The sequence below is a fragment of the Lissotriton vulgaris genome, chromosome 1_2 (genome assembly GCF_964263255.1).
Source record: "Lissotriton vulgaris chromosome 1_2, aLisVul1.2, whole genome shotgun sequence".
Lineage (NCBI taxonomy): Eukaryota > Metazoa > Chordata > Amphibia > Caudata > Salamandridae > Lissotriton > Lissotriton vulgaris.
Genome location: NC_141686.1, coordinates 125490804 through 125514572, shown reverse-complemented (window position 1 = coordinate 125514572; position 23769 = coordinate 125490804). Strand labels below are relative to the sequence as shown.

The following is a 23769-nucleotide window of genomic DNA, read 5'->3' as shown; positions in this document are numbered from 1 at the left end:
CGGTTGAGGTACCAACAGAATTTATAATCGATTTATTGGAGATCGCAATGACTAAAAACTTTTTCATATTCCAGAACAATTTCTTCATCCAGAGCAAGGGCGTGGCGATGGGGCAGCATTCGCCCCGGACCTGGCAATTCTCTACATGAGTGATTATGAACAACATTGCATTCTCTCTCCCCACAACCCATATCTTTATAAGATCACGGAGTACCGCCGATACATTGATGACATTCTGATGTTGTGGACAGGGAACCAACAAGAACTTACGTCATTCACTGAATGGCTCAACACCCAGTCACAGGATATAAAATTTACCACCAACTGCAGCAATGAATCTATAGACTTTTTGGACATCACCATTAAAGAACATGAGGGAGCCCTATATACCACACTGTACCGTAAACCGACGGAGCGGAATACGTTGTTGAGATATTCAAGCCACCACACCAGGGCCCTACGTGATAATTTACCCTTTGGCCAATTCCTCCGTATATGTCAGGAATTGTACCTGGAAAAAGGACTACTTTGCGGAATCGGATGATCTCATCTTACGTCTATTGGAAAGAGGCTATCCTAAGAGGTTGGTGAAGAGGGCACGCAAGAGGGCCATGTTAAGCGATAGAGCAACTTTGCTCTTATCCAAAGACCGGAAACCACAAGAAGACAGGATGATCTGTGTCACAACTTACTGTAGTAAGAGTAACGATATACGGAAGATAGTCAACAAATATTGGAACATCGTTGCAGATGTCATTGAAACACCCAAACCACCAATGCATACTTTCAAAAAAGCCAAAAGCATTAGAGACTACGTAGTGCATTCTATGCTAGACAGCCCACCTGCACCCAACCATCCAAACAATGTGGAATCTACCAACAACACTGGGACACTACAAATGTACCAACTGTAAAGCCTGTGCACTGTGCCTAGAGACTAAAACGCTAACACACAACAATCTAACAGTCACTTTCAAATCATTCACCAACTGCAACAGCAATGGGGTCATCTATGCTATCTTTTGCCCATGTGGGTTAATCTACATTGGGCAAACTAAGCAAAAAGTCAAAAATCGCATACTGCAACACTGCAGCAGGATAGGGTGCCATACAACAGGAGCACCCCTGGTAGAACACTTTCTAGCAAACAATCATACACCAGAATCCATGAAGTGGGTAATCTTGAGAAAATTACCCTGGGACCACGGGGGGAGATTTAAATTCCATTATGAATATGAGAGAATGTAAATGGATGCAATCTTTGGACTCTGTCCAAAATGGACTCAATGAACTGGACGCCACATTTGCCCAGATGGCTTCCATCGATCCTGAATGAAATGTAGTCACCTAGAAAGTCCCTGATGAAATGCTGTTTTTATACATTAGGGAAACGACCACACTGTACCCCATTTCTGTAAATACAAGATGGTGACAATTTATATCTAACCTATATTAAGCTGTTGAGACCTTTGCCCCCATCAAATGTTTTGTATTTAAAACGTATATTTTTTTGAACGATTTACTCTCTATTGCCAATATTTCCGTGTGTTGTATGTCTAACATTGACAATTAGCTGAGATCCTCTATACCAATTGCGGATATACACACAGCACATTGTCAAAAATGGTAATGGCCCCCAAATGATGCACCAAATGAAGGTAGCCGATTTCAATGGTAAATCAGCCTGAAACACAGGATATGCATTTTAGTATGAATAATGTGTACACTGGTGTGTAGCCGACCTTGGAACACGCAACTATCGGGTCTGTATCAGGGACCAAGCAATTGATTCAAGAACTTGGCACACAGTCCCTTAGACTCGGCTCGCGATTGGCTAAACCGCGGCGAGCCCTCAGGCAGCATAGAGCGGCTGCACCTCGAGGCGGCTCACTTGGAGACTTGAAGTCGACCTGTTGACATGCCGTCACACGCGGCTCGTTGAAGGTTAGGTAGGTGGTTAGGATAAGAGCTAAGCGGCCTTGATAAATCGATGGAATACTGCCCTTACGGTTATTTCCCTAATCCATGTCCTAAGTGGCGAACATAGTTACTTTATGTTCTGACCCACACAACACGCTGAGTTTGTGCATGTATTCAAAACCGGCAGATTTAAACAGTCTATGTACATACGCTACACTGCGCTCACGAAGATTTCTTCAGTGCATGTCCTAAACAGCGAACAGAGTCTTTTACGTTCACACAACACGCTGAGTTGGTGCACGTTTTTTTTAAAAACAGTAGATTTAAGCAGTCTATGAATCCATGATATGCTGCTCTTGATGCTGTGACTTTACAACACCATGAGCATCTAAATATATCCTAATGGATCCAAATGCTCCATTGAGTTTTTTTAATATAGACATTCCAAGACCCTGCATGTAAGACAGTCTACCATGCGGACGACGCTTCGTCTTTACAAAGTGCAGAGGGCGTTATATATCCCCCACATTGGATTACAACTGTGACCTTATCTACCATGTAGTATACCTAACAATTCCGCCTACAATTTTTAAAGAACCACCAGGGAACGGTGACGACTTGCCTGCTCCCGCTGCGACCTTCTAATATTTGACAAGAAATCGGATTGGATGAATGCAATATCCCAGTAAGTGTCCCTCCCTCTAACTCCTGTGGCCTTACCATTAGATAGGATCTCCTATCATTTGGTAACCCTTTGTAATTTAAGCCTTCTAATTAATTGCAGGTTGAATTCCTCACCACAGGAACCGACGATGGTCCTACCATAATGGCCACTGAATGGCCTAATGTAAAGTATGTATTTGATTATTCGCCAGTCCTTTTATACTTAAAACTTTCCTGAAGGGAGTGATACATTCACTTTATTTTATTACCTGTAGGCACTCACCCCTTCACTATGTCCTGATGAAGACCCCAGAATGAGGTTTGAACCAACCCTTACATCTTGCGCGGTCGAAACGTAGACCGAACTACATTACTTTTCCACGCATAGGAAGAAAATAGATGGAATTAAACGCATCCTATGTAAAGAGAGCTATATGGAACTGTTGATCTAAATCAGACTGTAAAGGTTCTATTGAGTTCTATTGTGATTGTGTTATGGTCACAACACCTTTACCTAGTCCCCACACTTATCCCATCACACCTATCCCACCTAACTACCTTTTATCACTGAGAGTGCGCCGAGGTATACTTATGCGAATACTATGTTATAACTTTGATTGATAAAAGTGTTCATAGCCTTTTATAAATAATTAATTTATGTTTTCCATTATGTATGAAACGGAATGCATAATGCTTGGAATTTATTGATGGATGCATTTTTTTCTCTCCATTAATCATTGTGCCAAATAAATTGTGTATTGAATATATTGGATTGGCCAAGATTTAATCTATACAATGTATCCATTTGACATTTGATGTCCTTAAAGCAATTAACACGCCCCCTTCATATGTATCTAATTATTGACCCAGGTCAGATAGTTTTAGGGTGTACCCCGTTAAAACTTATCACTAGAGTGGGAATAGTAATTTTTACCCCTATGATTTCCAACGCTTTCCCTACTATTGCACTCTCTGGAGTGGGAATAGTAAATGTTATCCCTACGCTATCCAACGCTTTCCCTACTGTTGCACTCACTGGTGTGGGAATAGTAATTTTTACCCCTACGCTATCCAACGCTTTTCCTACTGATGCACTCACTGGAGTGGGAATAGTAATTTTTACCCCTACGTTATCCAACACTTTCCCTACTGTTGCACTCACTGGAGTGGGAATAGTAATTCTTACCCCTACGTTATCCAACGCTTTCCCTACTGTTGCACTCTCTGGAGTGGGAATAGTAATTTTTACCCCTATGCCATCCAACACTTTCCCTACTGTTGCACCCTCTGGAGTGGGAATAGTAATTTTCACCCCTACGCTATCCAACGCTTTTCCTACTGTTGCACCCTCTGGAGTGGGAATAGTAATTTGTACCCCTACGCTATCCAACGCTTTTCCTACTGTTGCACCCTTTGGAGTGGGAATAGTAATTTGTACCCCTACGTTATCCAACGCTTTCCCTACTGTTGCACCATCTGGCATGGGAATAGTAATTTTTACCCCTACGCTATCCAACGCTTTCCCTACTGTTGCACTCTCTGGAGTGGGAATAGTAATTTTTACCCCTATGCTATCCAACACTTTCCCTACTGTTGCACCCTCTGGAGTGGGAATAGTAATTTTCACCCCTACGCTATCCAACGCTTTCCCTACTGTTGCACCCTCTGGAGTGGGAATAGTAATTTGTACCCCTACGCTATCCAACGCTTTCCCTACTGTTGCACCATCTGGCGTGGGAATAGTAATTTTTACCCCTACGCTATCCAACGCTTTCCCTACTGTTTCACCCTCTGGAGTGGGAATAGTAATGTTTACCCCTATGCTATCCAACGCTTTCCCTACTGTTGCACTCTCTGGAGTGGGAATAGTAATTTTTACCCCTATGCTATCCAACACTTTCCCTACTGTTGCACCCTCTGGAGTGGGAATAGTAATTTTTACCCCTACGCTATCCAACGCTTTCCCTACTGTTGCACCCTCTGGAGTGGGAATAGTAATTTTTACCCCTAAGCTAACCAACGCTTTTCCCACTGTTGCACTCACTGGAGTAGGAAAAGTAATTTTTACCCCTATGCTATACAACGCTTTCCCTACTGTTGCACTCTCTGGAGTGGGAATAGTAATTTTTACCCCTATGCTATCCAACACTTTCCCTACTGTTGCGCCCTCTGGAGTGGGAATAGTAATTTTCACCCCTACGCTATCCAACGCTTTCCCTACTGTTGCACCCTCTGGAGTGGGAATAGTAATTTGTACCCCTACGCTATCCAACGCTTTCCCTACTGTTGCACCCTTTGGAGTGGCAATAGTAATTTTTACCCCTACGCTATCCAACGCTTTCCCTACTGTTGCACCATCTGGCGTGGGAATAGTAATATTTAACCCTACGCTATCCAACGCTTTCCCTACTGTTGCACCCTCTGGAGTGGGAATAGTAATGTTTACCCCTATGCTATCCAACGCTTTCCCTACTGTTGCACTCTCTGGAGTGGGAATAGTAATTTTTACCCCTACGCTATCCAATGTTTACCCTACTGTAGCAGTTGCTGGAGTGGTAATAGTAAATTTTAACCTCTTGCTATGCTACAGTAAAAATATTGTATATTTTTAATTAATATTTTGTTAATATATATGTATGTTAAAAAATCAAGTTTTTTTTTATTTAAAAATAATTATTTAATAAAGTTATTTAAGTATTTTTAAATATGTTTTAATTAATTATAGTTATTATTTCATTAATTTTAAATTATTTTTAAGTTATTTTAATAAATTCGATATTTTTATTAAGTATTTATATTTATTCGATATTTTTGATTCGATATTTTTGTACTTACCTGTTTGTAAATAGGATTTCAATATTTTGTCTTTCTATATTTTTACTTCGATATTTTTTGCGTCTATATTTTTGCATTCGATATTTTTTCAGTGATTCTGTTAACCAGCATGTGGACAACAAGCTACCTATGGCAAATGATCTTGTTCAAAACTTTAAAGAATTTTGGCTTCAGAGAAATGATGGTGTTCTTCCAAGGCACTGTCAAGCAGTGCCTCAACCAAGGTTGGCTAATACTGAAAACTCACGATGAAGGTGAGGAATTGAGGAATGTTGGTTGCAAGCATAGGCATCTAGACTGACTCAAGAGCTAATGAACACCTTTCACCATCACACCTTCATGAGATCTGTTTCTTGTTAATCAGAATCAGATGTCCATGTCTGCTCGCCGAGGCGATAAAGACTGAACGAGCAAGAGAATAAGATAAAATGAACGATTCTTAGACCTCTTGCATCTACTTACACTAATCTGTGGCTCCCGGCCTTGCTCATCCTTGCGCTTAGGTTAAGCATGGGAACAAAAGTAGAACAAGGGCATTAGGAAGTCTCCAAAAAAAGTGCCTGAAACAGGGATGATAAGCAGGACAGGCCAGAAGTGAGAACAAAGAACAAATTCCCCTGTAGAGGACATAGAAAACATGCTGAGTACTATGTACCCATCTCAGACAGCAGTCCCCGGAACACCTTCTACTAATCATCAGTGATAAACTATTATACTTTTTTACTCAATTTCGCCTCACATCTTTTCATAAGTTAACTTATCTACGCCTATGTAATCTGTTTTGATATAGACTGTTTTAGCCTTTTGTATGCCAAACGAAAAAAAACAGACATTCAAGAATGGTTCACGGCTATCACAGCTTTAAACTGCACCCCTATCATTGTAGACTCTGCCAAAACCCTTGGAATAACCCTTGACGTCAGCTTGAGAATGCGTGGCCCTATCAATCCGATGGGCAAAACCACCAGATTTCACCTTGCCTACCTAAGAAACTTGAAACCCTTCCTCTACACTCCTGAACCTAAAAATGGCAATCCAGGCGGTAGTCATTTTCAGACTACAATATGGATGCTCCGCACTCACATGTCTACCCAAGAGCTCGCTGGCCCCACTGAAAGCTTGTCTCAACGCCGCCACTAGATTCCTAACTGGTTCGAAGAAATTGAACCACATCTCTCCCCACTTGAAAGCTCTAAAATCACTTTCTCTCCAGGCCAGGATCCAACTTAAGCTGGCTTGCATCACCACAAGGCTCTATACTCCAATTCTCTGGCATATCTGGCCCAGAAACTTGTGATATCCGTAGGAGCCAGAATCCCATCTGCCAGAGACCTTTTGCTTCAACCCGCATGCTTGCAAAAGAAAAAGGTACACTCGGGCCTTCTCTGTGGCCGCACCTAGAATCTGAAACTCACACCTGCCCGCCATCAGAAGACTACCCTCTCTGGCTCGCTTAAAAAAAGCAGCCAAAACGTTCCTAATGGGCAAATTCCTCCCCTAACGCTGACATTACATGCACTTCAGTGTCCCTGTCTCACCCACTATCTCGGAATTATCCATGGTCTTACTGGATGATACTCATCCACACTGAGACTGTTGTTTCAAATGTTTCCACCTGTTTTTTTTCCCACAGGTATCCTGGGACTGACACTGCCTGCCTCTTTGTACAATTTATCTCCCTGTTTTTTATCCTAACTGTATACTCCCCCCCCCCCGTCTGGCACCGATTCGTTGAAAGGTGCTCCGTTCGGCGCCCTTACACAGGGACCTGACGCTTTGGATCCTGGAGCCCATGGTGTTGTTGGAGGAGCAGATGTCCTTCCGGGTCTGGTGGGAGGGGGGCTGTGAGACCCTGGCATATTGGTATCCGTCCGAAACCTTCCTGACTTATGAACAAGCAGAGGCGACTTTCGCCCTGGGTAGAGGACAGTTCCTGCATTACCAGGGTTTGCGGGATGTGGTGAGGCCGCTATGGACACAATATCTGGAGGTTCCCCCAATGACTCACACTCTGGACATAATATTGCCTTGTGGCAGGGGACGTCGACTTATTTCACTGTCGTTTGCGGCCGTGCGCAGGGACTCTGCCCCGCCGGTTCCTTCGTCGTGGGCGGCCATGGAGGTGGATTTAGGAGCTCCGGTTGAGCGGGATCAACGCAAGCGAATAGGGACCCTCACGAAGAAGGTCTCATGTAACGCGCGTTTTAAGCTAATACATTTTAATTTCCTGCACCGCACCTATTTCACTCCGGTCTCACTGCAGCGTTACTCCCCAGATAGAAGGGATGACTGCCCCAGATGTGGGGTGGGGGGAGAGGGGTTCCTGCACTTGGCCTGGGGATGCCCTATGGTCCAGAGTTTTTGGGAGAGGACGGTGAATCATATTACTGCCACTACGGGGATTTACATTAAGCTGACACCCTTATACTGCTTGTTTGCTTTAATACCTAGACCTAAGAAAAGGAAATTGGCTCATAAATTGATGCACTTGATGCTGGTGCTAGCTAGGCGTAGACTGGCTATCACTTGGATGGGTCAGAGGGCCGCAGAGATTCCCAAGTGGTTGAGTGATGTGTGGGTGTGGTCCCCAGCGGAGGAAGCACATATGCAGAGCTGTAGGAGGGATGGGAGGCTGCAGGAGGACCTGTTGGCATGGCGCGTACTGTGTGCCGAGATCGGGGTCCTAGATCACACCTCGCATAGTGAGTCAGATGGAACGAGTGGAGAGTTATTCTCACCAATGGGTTCGGGCACTGAGGAGGAGGATGGAGTCAACCCCGGAGCCGCGGGGGAGGTGCAGTGAGGAGTAGGTCCTTGCCCAATGCTCATAAGACGCTAGCTGTTGTCTGATATTTTGTAAAGTGTCGTAGAAGCCTATGTATCTCAGTTTGACCTCTGGTCGTCTAGTCGTGCCTTAATGAGTCTGTCAATGTGCATATGTGCTGTTTTGATGCCGCGGGGGGAAGTTGTTGTTTGTTTCTTCTGTGAAATGACAAAAATAAAGTTTTTTTTAAAAACTGTATACTCCCCTCAAAAGTCCTTTGTTTACCTCCTATCTATCCTGTAAAGCGCTCTGATACCCTCACAGGTCTGGTTTGTGCTCTATAAAAATCTAAATAAATTAAAAAAATAAAAATAAAAATAAAAAAGTATGCAAAAGGCTGCCTATAAATAACACTGAAATTGAATTGACTCCAAAGTCACTTTAATTTTTTTGTTGTATCAGCTCTCTAAATAAATATGTTCTAATGTAGGTGTCCTGCTAGTAAAATGAAGACTTTTGTGAAAGAGTGCTCCATAAAGCTAACTAATCAGTACATTTTTTTGCAGTTGATTTATCCAATATTATTAGTAATATTATTCCTGTTTCCATTTTTTTGATTCCATAGGTTGAGTGCCATCCATTTCTTAACCAGAGCAAACTTTTGGAGTTCTGCAAGTCTAAGGACATTGTACTAGAGGGCTATTGTGTTCTGGGCTCAAGCAGAGACGCAACGTGGTAAGAAACTAAGAAATATTTCATAGCCCAGCACTAATCTTCACAATTCACCAACTGTATCTATATCCCTGTAACTGTCGCCTGAGCAATTACAGAAGTGAGAGCTGCAAATACTCACTGTAACCTGTGAGCTAGTGACCCCACTAGTAAATGTGCAGCATTCTTGTTCCATTCATCTAATTACCCATCCCTTCTTTTCTGCATCAACATGTCAACTCAGTGAGACATCCAATCTTGTAAATGTAAATGTGTTTGTATTTATATAGCGCACTTCTACCCTGAGGTCTCGTAGCGCTGTATTCATACTGCTGTGGAACCCTTCCTGGCTTTCCTGTGAGATGTCCACTCCTGGGCACCCCCAAGGTGAAGCCAGGCATCCAAGCGCTGCTGGGGCCATTGTGGAGATTAAGCAAGCTATTGCCCAAAGTCACATAGTGGGACCCATGGTTAGACTAGGCACCGAGGCGACAATGATCAGGTCTGGAGATTGAGTCCAAGAGCCGCCGAGGCGGGAATTGAACCCTGGTCCCGGGCCAGACATCAAGTGTAAGTGGCACACTTTATAGACAACACACAGTAAAATACGGTCCAGTCTGAAAGACACTGCATATTTTTTTGCCAACTCACTATGTTTCTAAATAACTAAGCAATTCAGTTGAGAAGAGTTCAGAAGAGTTAAAACCTGACCTTTACCTCTTCATGAAATGAGTTCTTCACATATATAATTCTCTGTCCCATCTGGTACAGCAGCCAGATTGGAGATCAGTGAGGAAGCTGAACAATTCACTATAGGACTAAAGTCACCAGATAACAACAATCTCCATGGCCTGTGCCTTGAAAAGGAGGTTGAAAACGTGTCTGAACTTGACCAATATGTCACGTTGGAAATGGATTTCATCAGGATGATGCATCTGTGGTGGACATTTAACACATCATGTGAAGAGCTGATGAGTGAGGTTGAGGGTTGAACCAGGACTGCTAGACCCAAGGTGTCAATTTTGTTATTGCACTTATTGCTGGGGAGGCTGCATGTTAGAACCATAGACAATTTCTTGGCCACTTTTAGAGATTTGACAGGAACAAGCTGTATCAGGGAAGGAGGACTGTGGCATTTCTTTGGCAATCATGGGCCATGAAATTAGTCGTAGAAAGTACCTTAAGTATTGTCACAGTTTGATGAGGATCAACAACTGATATGCTTGCCCATAGTTGGCAGATTTTGCCTTTGAAACATAACTATGTAGTCATAGCTATGAAATGGGAAATGTAAGGAGAGTGCAATTTAATAGACAGTGGTATAGTTACTGAGTTAGTGATAGAGGTAGAGGCAATAGGATTGGTTTTCAGTGATGCTTCATTATTTTTCTAATGCTGAAGGACTGTGTATGTGCAGTTCCTCTATTCTTATGAGAAATGGTTTGACATTCCCCAGTGATCCTAATCGGTACACTGGTGACCTCCCAGAGCTGAGCCTCTCTACCATAATTATATAACTACAAAAGGGGAGGAGAACAATCAGACTATACATTGTTTCGCGGTACATCCTCCCAATCATTCTACCCACTAAAGTATATGAAGCACAAGAAATAATAGAGTAAGGGAATCCTCGCCTGAGGGAAATGAACCCATGCAGAGATTGGGCATACAGAGTGGCTCTTTCCTTAAAAAAATACAAATCCTCACTTATGGAAATTACATGCTTGATCATCGGGATCCTCCTTCATAGTGGTAACCTATAGCTATACACATGGGGTCCCTCTGGAGCTCTTTGGTTAGACAACTCAGTAGTGTGCCTATCTGCTGTGCAGTGCCCTAAGGGGGGCAAGAACTCTGATAAAAAATGTCTAGGAGGTTAGATGCATTCAGGAAATTTCAGTCCCAGTATATTATACTTTGCATTTATTCCCTTACATCAGCAGGTATCTGTTAAGAATGGTTAGGAGTAATTTTGACTAATTCAGTTCACTGCAGACCACCTGAACGCCGCTGTTTCTTCATGAATGGCAAGCCACTGGGACATTCCTTTAAACCCCGTTCTGTTCTGTGCTTAAATTGTAAAACAAATATGTGCCAGGGCTCTCATCAAAAGGCCACAGCAGCTTACACCAAACACTGCCCTTGCTATAATGCCAATGACAGTAACAACACAACCACTCACCATCACACTCCTCCAAGTGCGAGAGTTTGAACTATTTCAGGCCCCCATAGCTATAAGAATGACTTAGGCGGCAGGTAATAGTCGTTTTTAGTGTATATTGAATTAATATTTAACTGTTGTGGTTATCTTAAAATTATCCAGGCAGCGCTACCTTCTGGCAGACTGTCACAAGCGCCATTGTTGACAATTAAGTGCTGGTGCCGAGCAACCGAAACCACCGGCTCAAATTAAGCAGTGCCTTGGTAATATCACCTCCTCATGCCAAACTTCCATTCCTTTCCCAGCTTCCAGTAAATATCCTAGTTTGCCAGCTTCTCTTTTCTGCATGTCTCCATCTACTTGCCATGGCCCCTGTCTGCCAGCCTCATTATCAATGACTCTCCCTCTCTCGCGACCACATCTTACACCCTCTACATCACACTTCCTATCCTTCCTTATTATTGTTTTTGACCAACCATTTTCACATTTTCAAACAACTTGAATCCCCTTTTTTAGAAAGCTGAATTAGTCGTGACTGACAGTCTGAACATCCACCTTACTCTTCACATGTATCTTCTCTTTCAGGGTTGACCAGAATATGCCCGTCCTCCTGGAAAATAAATTAATGAATTCAATTGCCAAAAAGTATCACAAAACCCCAGCCAACATAGCCCTACGCTATCAACTGCAACGTGGTGTTGTTCCCATTTCCAAGAGTTTTACTCCAAAGCGCATCTCCCAGAATCTGGAGGTAAGTAAGAAACATAATAAGAAACAAGCATTTGCAATGCTATAGGTCTCTCATTGTTATATGTTTTAGCCCCTTAAGTGCTGCTGACGGCCAATGGTCGTCAGCAGCGCTACCTCCCCAGTGCTGCGCACGACCATTGAACGTCCATTCAGCACTAGTTCTAATGGACAGCGCAGCACTGGGGAGGAATGTGTAATAGCAGCTATGAGGTTAAAGTTAGAGCTATTGGCGTTGTAATGGAAATGTATGTTATTTATGAAGATGTTTGTTTTTAGCACCCTTTAAGTGCCCTTAAGTAATGTCTCACAGCTGCATTGATTGTTTTTGAAGGTGTTTGCAATATTTTATATGCAGTAATATGGAGATGACAAAGCAACTAACAGCCTGATTCATGAAAACCGGAATCTGCGATTCTCAATTAGCGAAAAATTGCAAATCGCTATTGAGAAATCGCAGATCGGAATTCATGATGTTTAGCAATAAAAAAAAGAGAATCGCACGCGGCCGCAAAAGCCGATTCCCGATTATCGATAATCGCAGAAAAATCGCTATTTCCGGCTACATCCGTGTCGAGATTGCGATATCGCAAATAGCGATATCGCAAATAGCAATATCGCTAATTGCGAGATTGCAAAATCGCGAGATCGGGAAAACGGGAAGTCGCATTTCGAGCACAGTGATGACATCACAACCAGGAAGCAGCCAGTTCCCACCCCCATTCACCACAGTGAGGCAGACCTCGAGTCAGCAACTGGGAGAGCTCCTGCTATTCTGTTTGGATTCCAACTCTGAAACTACAGTGCTGCAATGTCTGAGGATGCAGTTCCTGGGCCCAGCAACACCACAGGGTGGAAGAGAAAGTTAAAATTTTCCGAGGAGGAGCTGGAGCATTTGATAGAAGGGGTGGTGGCCAACCACTCCAAACTGTTTGATAAGGACTCTAGGAGGGTGCCGGAGCAGGAAAAACGTAGGATCTGGCAGGGAATAGCGTCCACGGTGAACTCTGTGGGTGTGGCTGATAGGTCACTGGACGAACTAAAAAAAACGCTGGTACGACCTCCGAGGTCGTGCCAAAGAGAAGGTGGCTGAGCGGCTTGGAGAGGCATCGGGCACTGGAGGGGGAGGACCTACAGTCCCTCCAAACACAGCCTTGGAGGACCAAGTAGAAGACACGCTGGAGAGGGAGGCGTGCATTGGAGTGACTCGTCTGGACTCATCCCGCCCCACCCAAGACATCCAAGGTAAGTGGCATGCGACTGCGACCCTGTCCCCTATGAATGTCCATGACCATATAGCCTCCCATAATGTTCCATAGTCATGCCATTGTTGCACATCAGGTAATGCCCTGAAGCATTGTGGGACATGTAGTGTGGCCACAATGTAGAAGTACCACAATGCAGCCAGACAGGTACCAAAGTACGCAAAGCCATAGCCAGTCAGGGAATGTCACCCAGCATGCATGCAGCAACTGCACGTGTGACAGATACATGCAACTAATTAACGTCCACTTCCCCTCACAGGTGGCGCAGACAGCAGCGACAGCGAGAGGTTGCAAATAGATGAGGAGGCACAGGATGAGGAGGAGGTGCCGCCACAGACACAGCCACCAGCCCCTGCCGCAGCAACTACTCCCACAGCCAGGCCCACTACTAGTGTGCCCCCTGCCTCTGCCGCTGCTACTACTCCCGCAGCCAGGCCCACTACTAGTGTGCCCCCAGCCTCTGCCGCTGCTACTACTCCCGCAGCCAGGCCCTCTACCAGTGTGCCTCCAGCCCCTGCCGCACCAGCAACACCTACCGTGACACCACCAGCAGCTGGTGCTTCAACATCTGGGCCCACAACAGCGGCAACACAGCAGACACCCACTGTGTCAGGGCAGCAGAGCAGGCGTGGCAGGTCTCGCCAGCGGACCAATGCACCTATCAGCAGGAGGGGGAATGGACAGCGGCTGGCGAGAATGAGTGTGGAGCGATGCATGCTCCGTATACATCAGCTGCAGGCACGCCGCCAAGGTGCCATACAGCTACAGCTGTACAACATTGGGCGCAATGTGGCCGGAGTGGGGGACTGGATGGACCGCATGACGGCAGCCATGGCAGGTGTGGGGGAGGGAATGGCCCGCATGACTGCAGCCATGGAGGCCAACACTGCTGCAATTACATCGCAGCGCAACGCAGCACGCCGCCGCCACCGGCAGGTATTGACCCGGCTGACGGCCTACACCAGGTCAAATTATGTAATAGGCAATGCGACCTCACAGTTATCGCGGCGGTCCCTTGCGCAGCAGCAGCAGCTCATCCAGTGCTGCGAGGATGTGGCTAGGGTCCTTGAGCACCTGACCACTGCCGTGACTGCACTACACCCTGCTCTACCTGCCACTGTTGGGGGTGATGATGTCAGTGAGGGGACATCGAGCGTGAGCAGCCACTCTGCCTCACAAGTAGGGGCACTCAGGCGCAGCACCAGGCCCACTGCAGGTACACGTGCCTTGGATGAGGATGAGCCGCAGAGGCGCTTGGGTGGTACGCGCAGGAGGCGCACTTGACTTCATAGGACTATTTCAGGCACAGGCTGAGTATAAGCCTGCCCTGTCCTTTCACACAGCAGTATGCTGAAATACTGTTAGCAATGACAACATTTAAAGTGGTACCATTATTGTGAATGAAACAATAATATTTAATTTTGCAGCACACATTGGCGTTGTGTCATTATTACATTTTGCATGCATTTGTGATTTGTGGGGTGAGTGTAGAGGGTGCACTAGAAACTGTTCAGTGTGATGTGGTTGCGACGTCTGTGGCCTTCACCTGGGTTCTCCCCGCGTGCATGGCGCGCATGTGCAGGTGGCCGGTCGTCCCCTTCCGATTCACTGCCAGAGATGTCTACAGGTATCCGGCGCTTGGTAGCAATGTTGTGTAGGATAGCACACACAGCCACAATGCGGCAGCACACTTCAGGACTGTAGTACATGGCCCCACCTGTCTTGTGAAGTATGCGGAATCTGCTCTTCAGTAGGCCAAAAGTTCTCTCTATGCAATTCCTTGTGCGTATGTGTGATACGTTGTAACGCCGTTGCTGTGGTGTAGCAGGGTTGAGGTATGGGGTGAGGAGGTATTCACGCAGGGCGTACCCACTGTCACCTGAATGAGAGGAGCAGAGGGTGAGTGCCTGTGCAGCGCAGCTAGTCATTCTCAATGTGACATTGTGGGCAAAGTATACTTACCAAGTAGGTGTCCTTCCCCGAAGTCTCCCCTGACCAGTCGTGTGTGGAGTCATGAATGAGTCATGTGTACTCCCGGGTACTGTGCCACTATGTCCGTGATGTATGTCTTTGCATTGCAGACCATCTGGATGTTGAGGGAGTGGTAGGACATGCGATTGCGGTACATGTACTCCGTTCCAGCAGGTGGGCAAATGTGGACGTGGGTACAGTCAATGCATCCTATCACGTGTGGGAAACGGCCAACATTGTAGAATTGTAGCTTGGTCTCATCCAATTCCTGTTGGCTGGTGGGAAATTTGATGTGCTGATGTAGCTGGGTCAGCATTGCGTCAAGGAAACTACGTAGGCAGCGGGACATGGTAGGCTGGGATATCCCCCCAGCTACCGCAACTATCCACTGAAAGTTCCCAGAGGCCAGGAGGTGCAGGCTACACAATACCTGGACATGTGTTGGGACGGCATTGGGCCGCCTTGTTGGGTGCTGCATCAGGGGGTCAAGGTCCTGTATAAGCTTGATGATCATAGCCCCTTTCAGCCGGTACTTTGCGTATATTTGCTCTCTGGTCTGGCCCAGCAGGGTGACCCGCTGGCGGAATATCCTCTCCTGGATTCTGTGTCTCCTCCTTGCTGCTCGCTGTAGCCTTCGCCGCCTGACCACCATGTACATTCCTGGCATTGTGAGACTCCTTCTGCTGTGGCTGCTTCCCCTTAAGTGTGTTTGGTCAGGCCTGCACCAGTTACTGATTGGCCAACGGTTTTTCAAAAAAAGAAATTCCTATGGGTTTGATGGTTACCACCTGCTTTAGGTTCTCCTTAAATTGCGCCTCGCAAAATGCAATTTTCGGCTTTTTCGCTAATAGCGATTTTTCATGAATACCGATTGCGAGTAATGTGCGATTACGCAATTATTTTCGCAGAATCCGTGCTTTCTTGCTATTTCTGAATCGCAATTGGTATCCTGCCGGCATTCTGCGATTATTTTTGCGATTTCGCAAATCTGTGTTTGCGAATTCGCTTTTTTGATAGTGAATTCCGATTTTGGGAATTGCGCCCGCGATAGCATTTTCCCAGCTATTGCGGGCGCAATTTTGCTTCATGAATCAGGATGTAAGTAATTAAAGTTTGAACTCACTCCCCCCTCCGCCCCTCTCCCTTCCCACCCCCCGTCAACCCAGATCAGTTCACGTACTGCTTGTTAGGCACTTCAAATACGACTTCATTTCATCTTCCAAGAAAAAAGGACCAAAACTCCTTTTCAGTGTCTGCCACTGGGCTCAAAATAGATTAACATAAAATGTAGTAAGACATTATTGTTGTGTTTTACACAACTATGGCTACACCATACATTAGTTAAAACAGGACCATATGTAGGTGACCCTGCTTCAAGGTCTGTAATCTTTACTGCAGTAGACAATACTCGATTATAGAGATCCTGTGAGATTTTTTTAATCTTTCATTGACCGCCTTCAAAAGTGTTGCAGAGGAAAGACATGAGGGCCATAGTAGATATGCATCACATTGCCACTATCTGCACCATGGTGCAGGTTTGAGTGTGCCCAGTTCAGACAACGGAAAACTCCTCAATTATAAAATAATACACTCTTCCCAGCATAGGTAAAACTTTGTCCGTTCCTGCCTGCTCCTGGAAGTGCATATCCGTGAAAGACGGAGTCGCTGTTTGAAGCTGCAGCACCATATTTGACTGCTAGCTGACCCAGCCAGATTTTGAAGACTTGAAAAGGAACCACTACCCGAGCAGCTGTTTTTGATATGTATCTGTAACCCTTGCAAAGATATTACTTGGAGTTCCTGTGATCCCTATTTTTCTTCCCAGTGGATTCTGTGTGGGTGTCCTCCTTTGTGGGGCACAACCAGCGCACTGACGAATACTTGTTTGCCTTGCACACAATTCTGCAATGTGGCGTACATCCAAATGAAAAAACATACCCTTGTGTGCAGGGGCCAAACTTCCATGCAAATGAGGGAATGTGCCCATGGAATGGCGTTGCCACATATTTATTTCAGCTGAAACAATACCACAAGATTATGATGAACAGCTGTGTTTGCAGCACTTTCTATGACATCAAGTGTTCTCAGGACAGAAAAAAGGGCTGCAAACACCCGTTGCACCCACAGGTCACTTGAAAAAAGTCTTGATGGGGGGGTTTTAAGCACAGGGTAATTCTGGGTAACATGTACAAGGACTACAATGGATCTGTTATATAATGTAAAAAAACTAAGCAGGCTCAAATAAGGCTCAGTTTAATTGTATATCATAATGTGTGCAAATGCGTAGCCAAGAAGAAAAGATAAAAATCAAAAATATTTATAAAGGAATGATCAAAACGATTTACATTCATAGACAAAGCAAGAGTCAAAGAAATAAAAACAAGCCACGCCTGTAATAGCAAAGGCTGTCACCGTAGGGGGCTTCGAGGGCCGGCACCATAACGGCCTCCAGAGCCCGCAAGGACCAGATCTGATTTGCGCCACCCGGAAATGCTGTGCGGCGAAACACGCCTGAGGTCCACTCCCCACCTTCCAAGGACAAAGGGAAGAGAGGAAGGGGGTAGAGGGATATAAGGCGACGCTCCCCCTGGGCAGCTCACCTTTACATCAGGGAGCTGGGGAGCGAGCTGGGGCCTAACTCCGAGAAGAAGCTACCCTCACAGAAAAATAGCGCAAAAAGAGTGCAAATCCAACCAAAAGAGACAGAAACAAAAGGTGAATTGGCTTGGTTATGGAAACACACCGACAGGGCAGTGTGTAGAAGGAAGGCCACTGACTCTGGGATGCCTCATGCCAGGGCGAGTACATCAGACAAAAACGGGGTAGCAAACGGAAATGGCACTCGCAGCCCAGCCCCCACCAGATGGTGGGGCACAAAAGAGACTAGCAAGGTAGCGAGTTAGGGCCTAACTCACGGGAAAGGCTACCCCCCACACACAAGGGGCGTGGAAAACAACAAAGAACAATCTACGAGTTGTCAGGGTGATTTACGACCATAGGAGAAGCAAATGAGCAAAAGACAAACCAGTGATTTATGGCCAGCCGATGATTTATAGCTGATGATTTATGATGCCCATGCAGAATGATTTATGACCACAAAATGATGACAAATTTGTGACAGAATGATTTATGAGATCCCAATGATTTATGACCCAAGATTTATGATGCCCATGCAGAATGATTTACGACAACAAAATGATGACAGATTTGTGACAGAATGATTTATGACATCCCAATGATTTATGACCCATGATTTATGATGTCCAAATGACACTGAGTGATACCCAATTCGTGATAATGTATGATAATGATTTATGACCCCAGCCCTAAGAAGGTGTCCAGGGAAGTTGTACAAATATGACGTATGTAAGGAGTAATAAATCTGTGGCCAATAACCACAACAAAAATACAATGACTGTTGGCTGTGTGTAGTAAAGCAGATACGCAAGTATGGTACGGTTCCTCGAATGAGCACAGTGGGGCTGTTATTTACTATCCTACTCCAATGCAGCAGATGATGCCCTGCTTTGGATATGACAGGCGAAGGTTGACAATGTATCCTGGAGTATCAGCTTCCCATATAGATAAAATTGCGTGTCCATGTCTGACTGGCCCCCACAGTGCCAGATTTGGCCAAATATATTGGCCACAAGGCTCTCCGCTTGACTGTCCTATTTATAACTATAAGAGGTGACATTGCGAGTACACACTACCGGAAAGTGGAACGTGTGCATGTTTTATGCAAATGAGAAAAGGTATTCAGGTAGTATGGGGGCAATCCAGGACACGAGTAGACAGCATTTATCCTGAAAAAACAATCTTTTTTCGCTGGGTGTGCTGTCCACTAGTCTGTGAATTGCAACATAATGACGTGACTGCATAAACTCATAGCAAAACACAATGCACATAACAATATTATTAATGCCATTAGAAATGGAACCAAAGACCAATTCACAAAAGAAAGACGTACATTACTAGTACGTAGTAAGTTGAAAATCGATTAGGAAAATAAATGCTTCCTTTTACAATATGTTGAGGCTAGACTGTAATCCGCTGTTTTATAACAAAAAAATGGGTGACATGAAAGCGAGCAGCACCAATGACGCTTCACGTGTAAGGGTTAGATTGTACCCTGGGGGAAATTCTAACCCGCAGTGTGAAGTCAACTCCGTCTGTGGAATTATGAAAGAAAACATGGAGAAATTTGAAATGGTTCCTGGTTAACCCTGGGAATGGTTACTGCATCTATTGGGTTTAGTTGCATTGGTATCTTTCTAACCAGCTTAGTTCCCTTGATGGTACCTCTTTGACCTAATTGGAATAATTACAAATGGCCAACTCGAATTTCCGTTGGTATTTCCTTCAATATTTTCCTAGACTAGATTGTTTTTGAAATAGCCCCTAAAATCTTATTTCATTTTAACAGAAATATAGTAATAATGGAATAGATGCAGCAGACGTTCGAAGGATAGAAGCTGTGTCAATTATGTCTAGGAGGGAGGGACACGGAACACAGGCTGCGAGTGCCCTACGGACGAGTCAACAAAAAGTGAATGTACCTTGTAACAACTAAGTGATGGGACCAGTAGCCTTGGGAGGATACAAATGAGGATATGGCTGTACTAAGGCGGGACTAACAAGCCTCATAATGAAGACAGCATTTACAAAGGACAAACACACAAGCCAATGAAAAATAGGAGCAGGGAAGTGAGCGAAGCTTCTCTTCGTACTCAACTACCACAGCTCTTCACAGAGCAGCGCTTGTGCGCTGGCTCATGCTCAACCTAAAAAGCTTAAAGAAAAAGACTGATGAGCAGTCATGGGGTGTGTCTTCTCATTCCTCATGTCTCATGAAATGATCGCTGTTTCTTGTTAATTGTGTTTAATTTACTAGAGATAGATTTCAACAGCCAGCAACTCTGCAGTGAGGTATCCTTCCCCCTGGAAGTGTAAAATCCTGTTTTAATATGCACATTTAAACACTATGGCACCAGATGGAATAATTATTGTTCCCGCTGAAAACTGTACCCCTGAATGCTGAATTCAACAACTCCAATAATTATCACTTATTTTAAGTTCACCCCTGCAAAATGGGGCAAAACATGTGGACTGCACTAAAAATCGGTATGTCTTGGTATTTTTCTAGCATTTTTCCCCACAGTAAAGTTTGGCAGGTATGACCTACCGAAATGTATCTTGAGAAACTGTTTGGAAGCAGTGCTTTGGTAGAAAGCTCAAAACACTGGCACACACCAGAAATTTCACTGGCCAAAGGTTTCTATTCTCTTTTTTTTTTTTTTTTTTAACTATACTTTTGCCTTTCCTTTTTTTATTTTATTTATTTATATTTTTTTTAAAAACATGAGCAGGGCACAATTGAATTCAGAATGATACAGCGCGCATTCATATATACAATGGGAATATAAAAATATACATATACAATACCAAAACATACAGGGTTATACCAAGATAGACCATATACTCAATAGACACACAGAATGCTATACACCAAAATCTCACTCCCCCCCCCCCCTCCCGACAATCAATAATCAAGAATCAGGGCCTTGCTTCCATCGTATTAGGGGTTCCCATATTTGTAAACCAAGTTTCTTACCTTTTTTCCCCTTCCTAGCGTATATGGCGGATTCTAATTTTTGAGTTGATAACACCTTACCCAACCATTGATGATACGTGGGAGGATTAGGGTCCAACCAAGCCGAAGCCACTAGAAGTCTAAAAATGGCCATTACAACAAATGCAAAGTTCTCATTATTCACATGACTCTCCGGGTTAACCCCTAGTAGCATTACAGCTGGGTTTAATTCTATTGTGGTTGACAATACATTCTGAAAGAAATTTCCAATGTCCTGTTTTATACTATCTAGTTGTGGACAGAGTGAAAAAATATGCATTATATCCGCTTCTGCGCTGCCACACCTAAAACAGGTGGTTCCCGAAAGAGCCCCCCATTGGGCAATTTTCGCTGGTGTGTAGTACAGATGATATAGAGTCTTATAATGTTGAGCTTGTAGAGATGATGAACACAACAATTTAATTCCCATCTCTAGCGACTCCGAAAAAATGTCACTGGTTGTATCCAGATCTTCAGACCACTTATTAACCCATTTATCCATATCATCATTCTTTAAAGATGTCATCTCCAAGTAAAATCTTTTAATGGTACAATCAGTACCTGCCTCTATAAGATCCATCAATACATTTGTTTCAAAGCCCAGAGGACCTCCTCTTCTATTTATTAAGCAACTTCTTATTTGGAGGTATTTAAAAAAGTGCTTTGAATCTAAAGTATATCTATTCTGTAATTCTACAAATTGTAGTATACCATGAGATCCCTGGATATCTCCAATCTTTCTTATCCCCCGCCTCTCCCAATCTTGGAATACAGCACCTGAAAAAACCATGCGAGGCAGGGAGGGGTTATTTTCGAATCTGGTGTAAGCATTATATTTTCCAATTCCTATCTTTTTCGATATTCCCTTCCATATATTATAAGCAGCCATAATGGTCTTAAACCGCGTTCTTTTATAATAACTTTCCTCAGTGAATCGTAAAAAAATATTTTCCGCATTTTTACCCAAAACCAAACCAAAAATAACAAGTGAACCAATATTGTCCCATCCATCCATCTCTGCCCCCCAACCAATCCCAACATATTTTGGAGTGCAGCAGCCCAGTAATACAATTTTAGATCTGGTAAAGACCAACCCCCGCGCTCCCGTGGGAGTGACATATATCTCAAGGCCCTGCGTGTCTTTCCTCTGGCCCATATAAACCGGTTAATCATCTGCTCGCAGATTTTGAACCATTTATTGTCAAATAGAAGTGGAACTGCCCTAAAGATATACAAAAATTTTGGCAGCACCATCATTTTGATGATATTCACTCGGCCTACTAACGATAGGTGTAGATTTTCATACCGATCCAGATCTTTCTTTGTTTTATTTATTATTGGAACAATGTTATTTTCCACTAAATTATTTAAGTCGGCTGAGATATTTATTCCTAAATAAATCCCTGCCTGGACAACTCGATTATCTTCACACACAGTCGCTGAATTTTTAATGATCTGTGTCTTCGAGGCATTTAGAGCGTATCCCGAAATCTGACCAAATCTATGAGCCTCTTCTTCTATAAAGACTGTTGCCTCCGTAGGATTTGGTGTTATCACTGCTACATCATCAGCATAGGCCAATATCTTACATGGTCCCACTAATGTTGGTAATGGTGTTATCTCTGGGCAAAGATCTAGCTTACGAATCAGTGGATCCATATACATGGCGAACAGTAAGGGGGAACATGGACATCCCTGCCGTGTTCCTATTTTAATCATAAATTGACCCGTAACTCCCCCATTAACTCTAAGGGCAGCGATCGGTTCTTTGTACAAGGTCTGTAAGGCTTTTATGAAACCACCCCTGAATCCAGCTCTAACTAAAGTGTGCCACAGATAGTCCCAGGAGACCCGATCGAATGCTTTCTCAGCATCTAGCAACATTACTGCCATCGGATCTCCTGTGACCTCAGCGGCATCGAACAGCGTTATAACTTTCCTTGTGTGATGAGTTGTTCCTCTACCAGGAATAAATCCGTGCTGGCTATAACTTACTAGACCGCTTATTACCCCAGCAAATCTCCTTGCCAGAGCTTTTGAATATATTTTGGTGTCATTATTCATTAATGTGATGGGGCGATATGACCCAGGTTCAGTCGGCGGTTTTCCTTTTTTTAAAATTAACACAATGTCTGCACCCCCCCAAGACTTTGGAATAGACTTGCCCGACTGTGCTGCTTGAATCGTTTTGGTTAGCTCTTGGGCGAGCATTCCCCAGAAAGTTTTGTAAAATTCTAAAGGTATCTGGTCTGGGCCAGCAGCTTTTCCTGAAGGGAGGTTACACATAGCATCTTTAATCTCTTCAGCATCTAACTGTTTTTCCAATCTATCTGCATCTTCGTCCAGAACCCTCTCCACTGGGATAAACTCAAGATAGTCCCTAATCTCATCACTCCCGCATGGGTGTTGATGATCATATAAATTCTGATAGAATTTCCTAAAAACTTCCCTGATTTCTTCCGGATCTTTTTGCAGATTACCATTTTCATCCCTAATTTCTCTAACTGTTCCTTCTGCCGCTATCTGCCTAGTGCGCATGGCGAGTACATGCCCGACTTTTTCATTATATTCATAACACCTCTCCCTTCTAATTGTATAATATGCTGCCGCCTTTTTCGCCAAGTCATCTTCAGCTTCACTTTTAACTTTTATAAGATCTAAAATAGATTGCTCTACTGGTTCCCCTCTATTTACACAGTTATTGAGTTGTTCTTCTGCCTTTAACACAGCTTTCTCTAATTCACCTTGCCAAATCCCTTCTAATTTACGTTTATAACTACTATAACTACATGTTTCGCCACGGACGCCCGCCTTAAAAGCATCCCAAATAACTCCAACCGAGGCACTTCCTCTGTTGTTTTCGAAAAACTCTGTGATCCATTTTGACATATGTGATATATAGTCATCCTCTAAAAGGAGCCTTCTTTCGAATGTCCATACCCGATTAGTTCTTAACCCTCCTTCTAGCTTCAGTGTCAGCAAAACTGGGTTGTGGTCACTGAGGATTCTTGGGAGCCTATCTATTTTAACCCGTGACATTAAGTTATTAGACATCATAAAATAATCCAATCTAACACAAACTTGATGTGGTGCAGAATAA

The 23769-nt window shown here is 44.1% G+C and overlaps 1 protein-coding gene across 1 annotated transcript in view; it reads left to right on the top strand.

The window, feature by feature from the left end:
• Window positions 1-23769, top strand: part of LOC147734673 (estradiol 17 beta-dehydrogenase 5-like) — a 231481-nt gene that overhangs the window by 117347 nt on the left and 90365 nt on the right. Inside the window, exons 6-7 of the mRNA XM_086952967.1 lie at window positions 8808-8917; window positions 11640-11805. Coding sequence (XP_086809093.1) covers window positions 8808-8917; window positions 11640-11805 — 276 coding nt within the window. The remainder of the gene's footprint in view (window positions 1-8807; window positions 8918-11639; window positions 11806-23769) is intronic.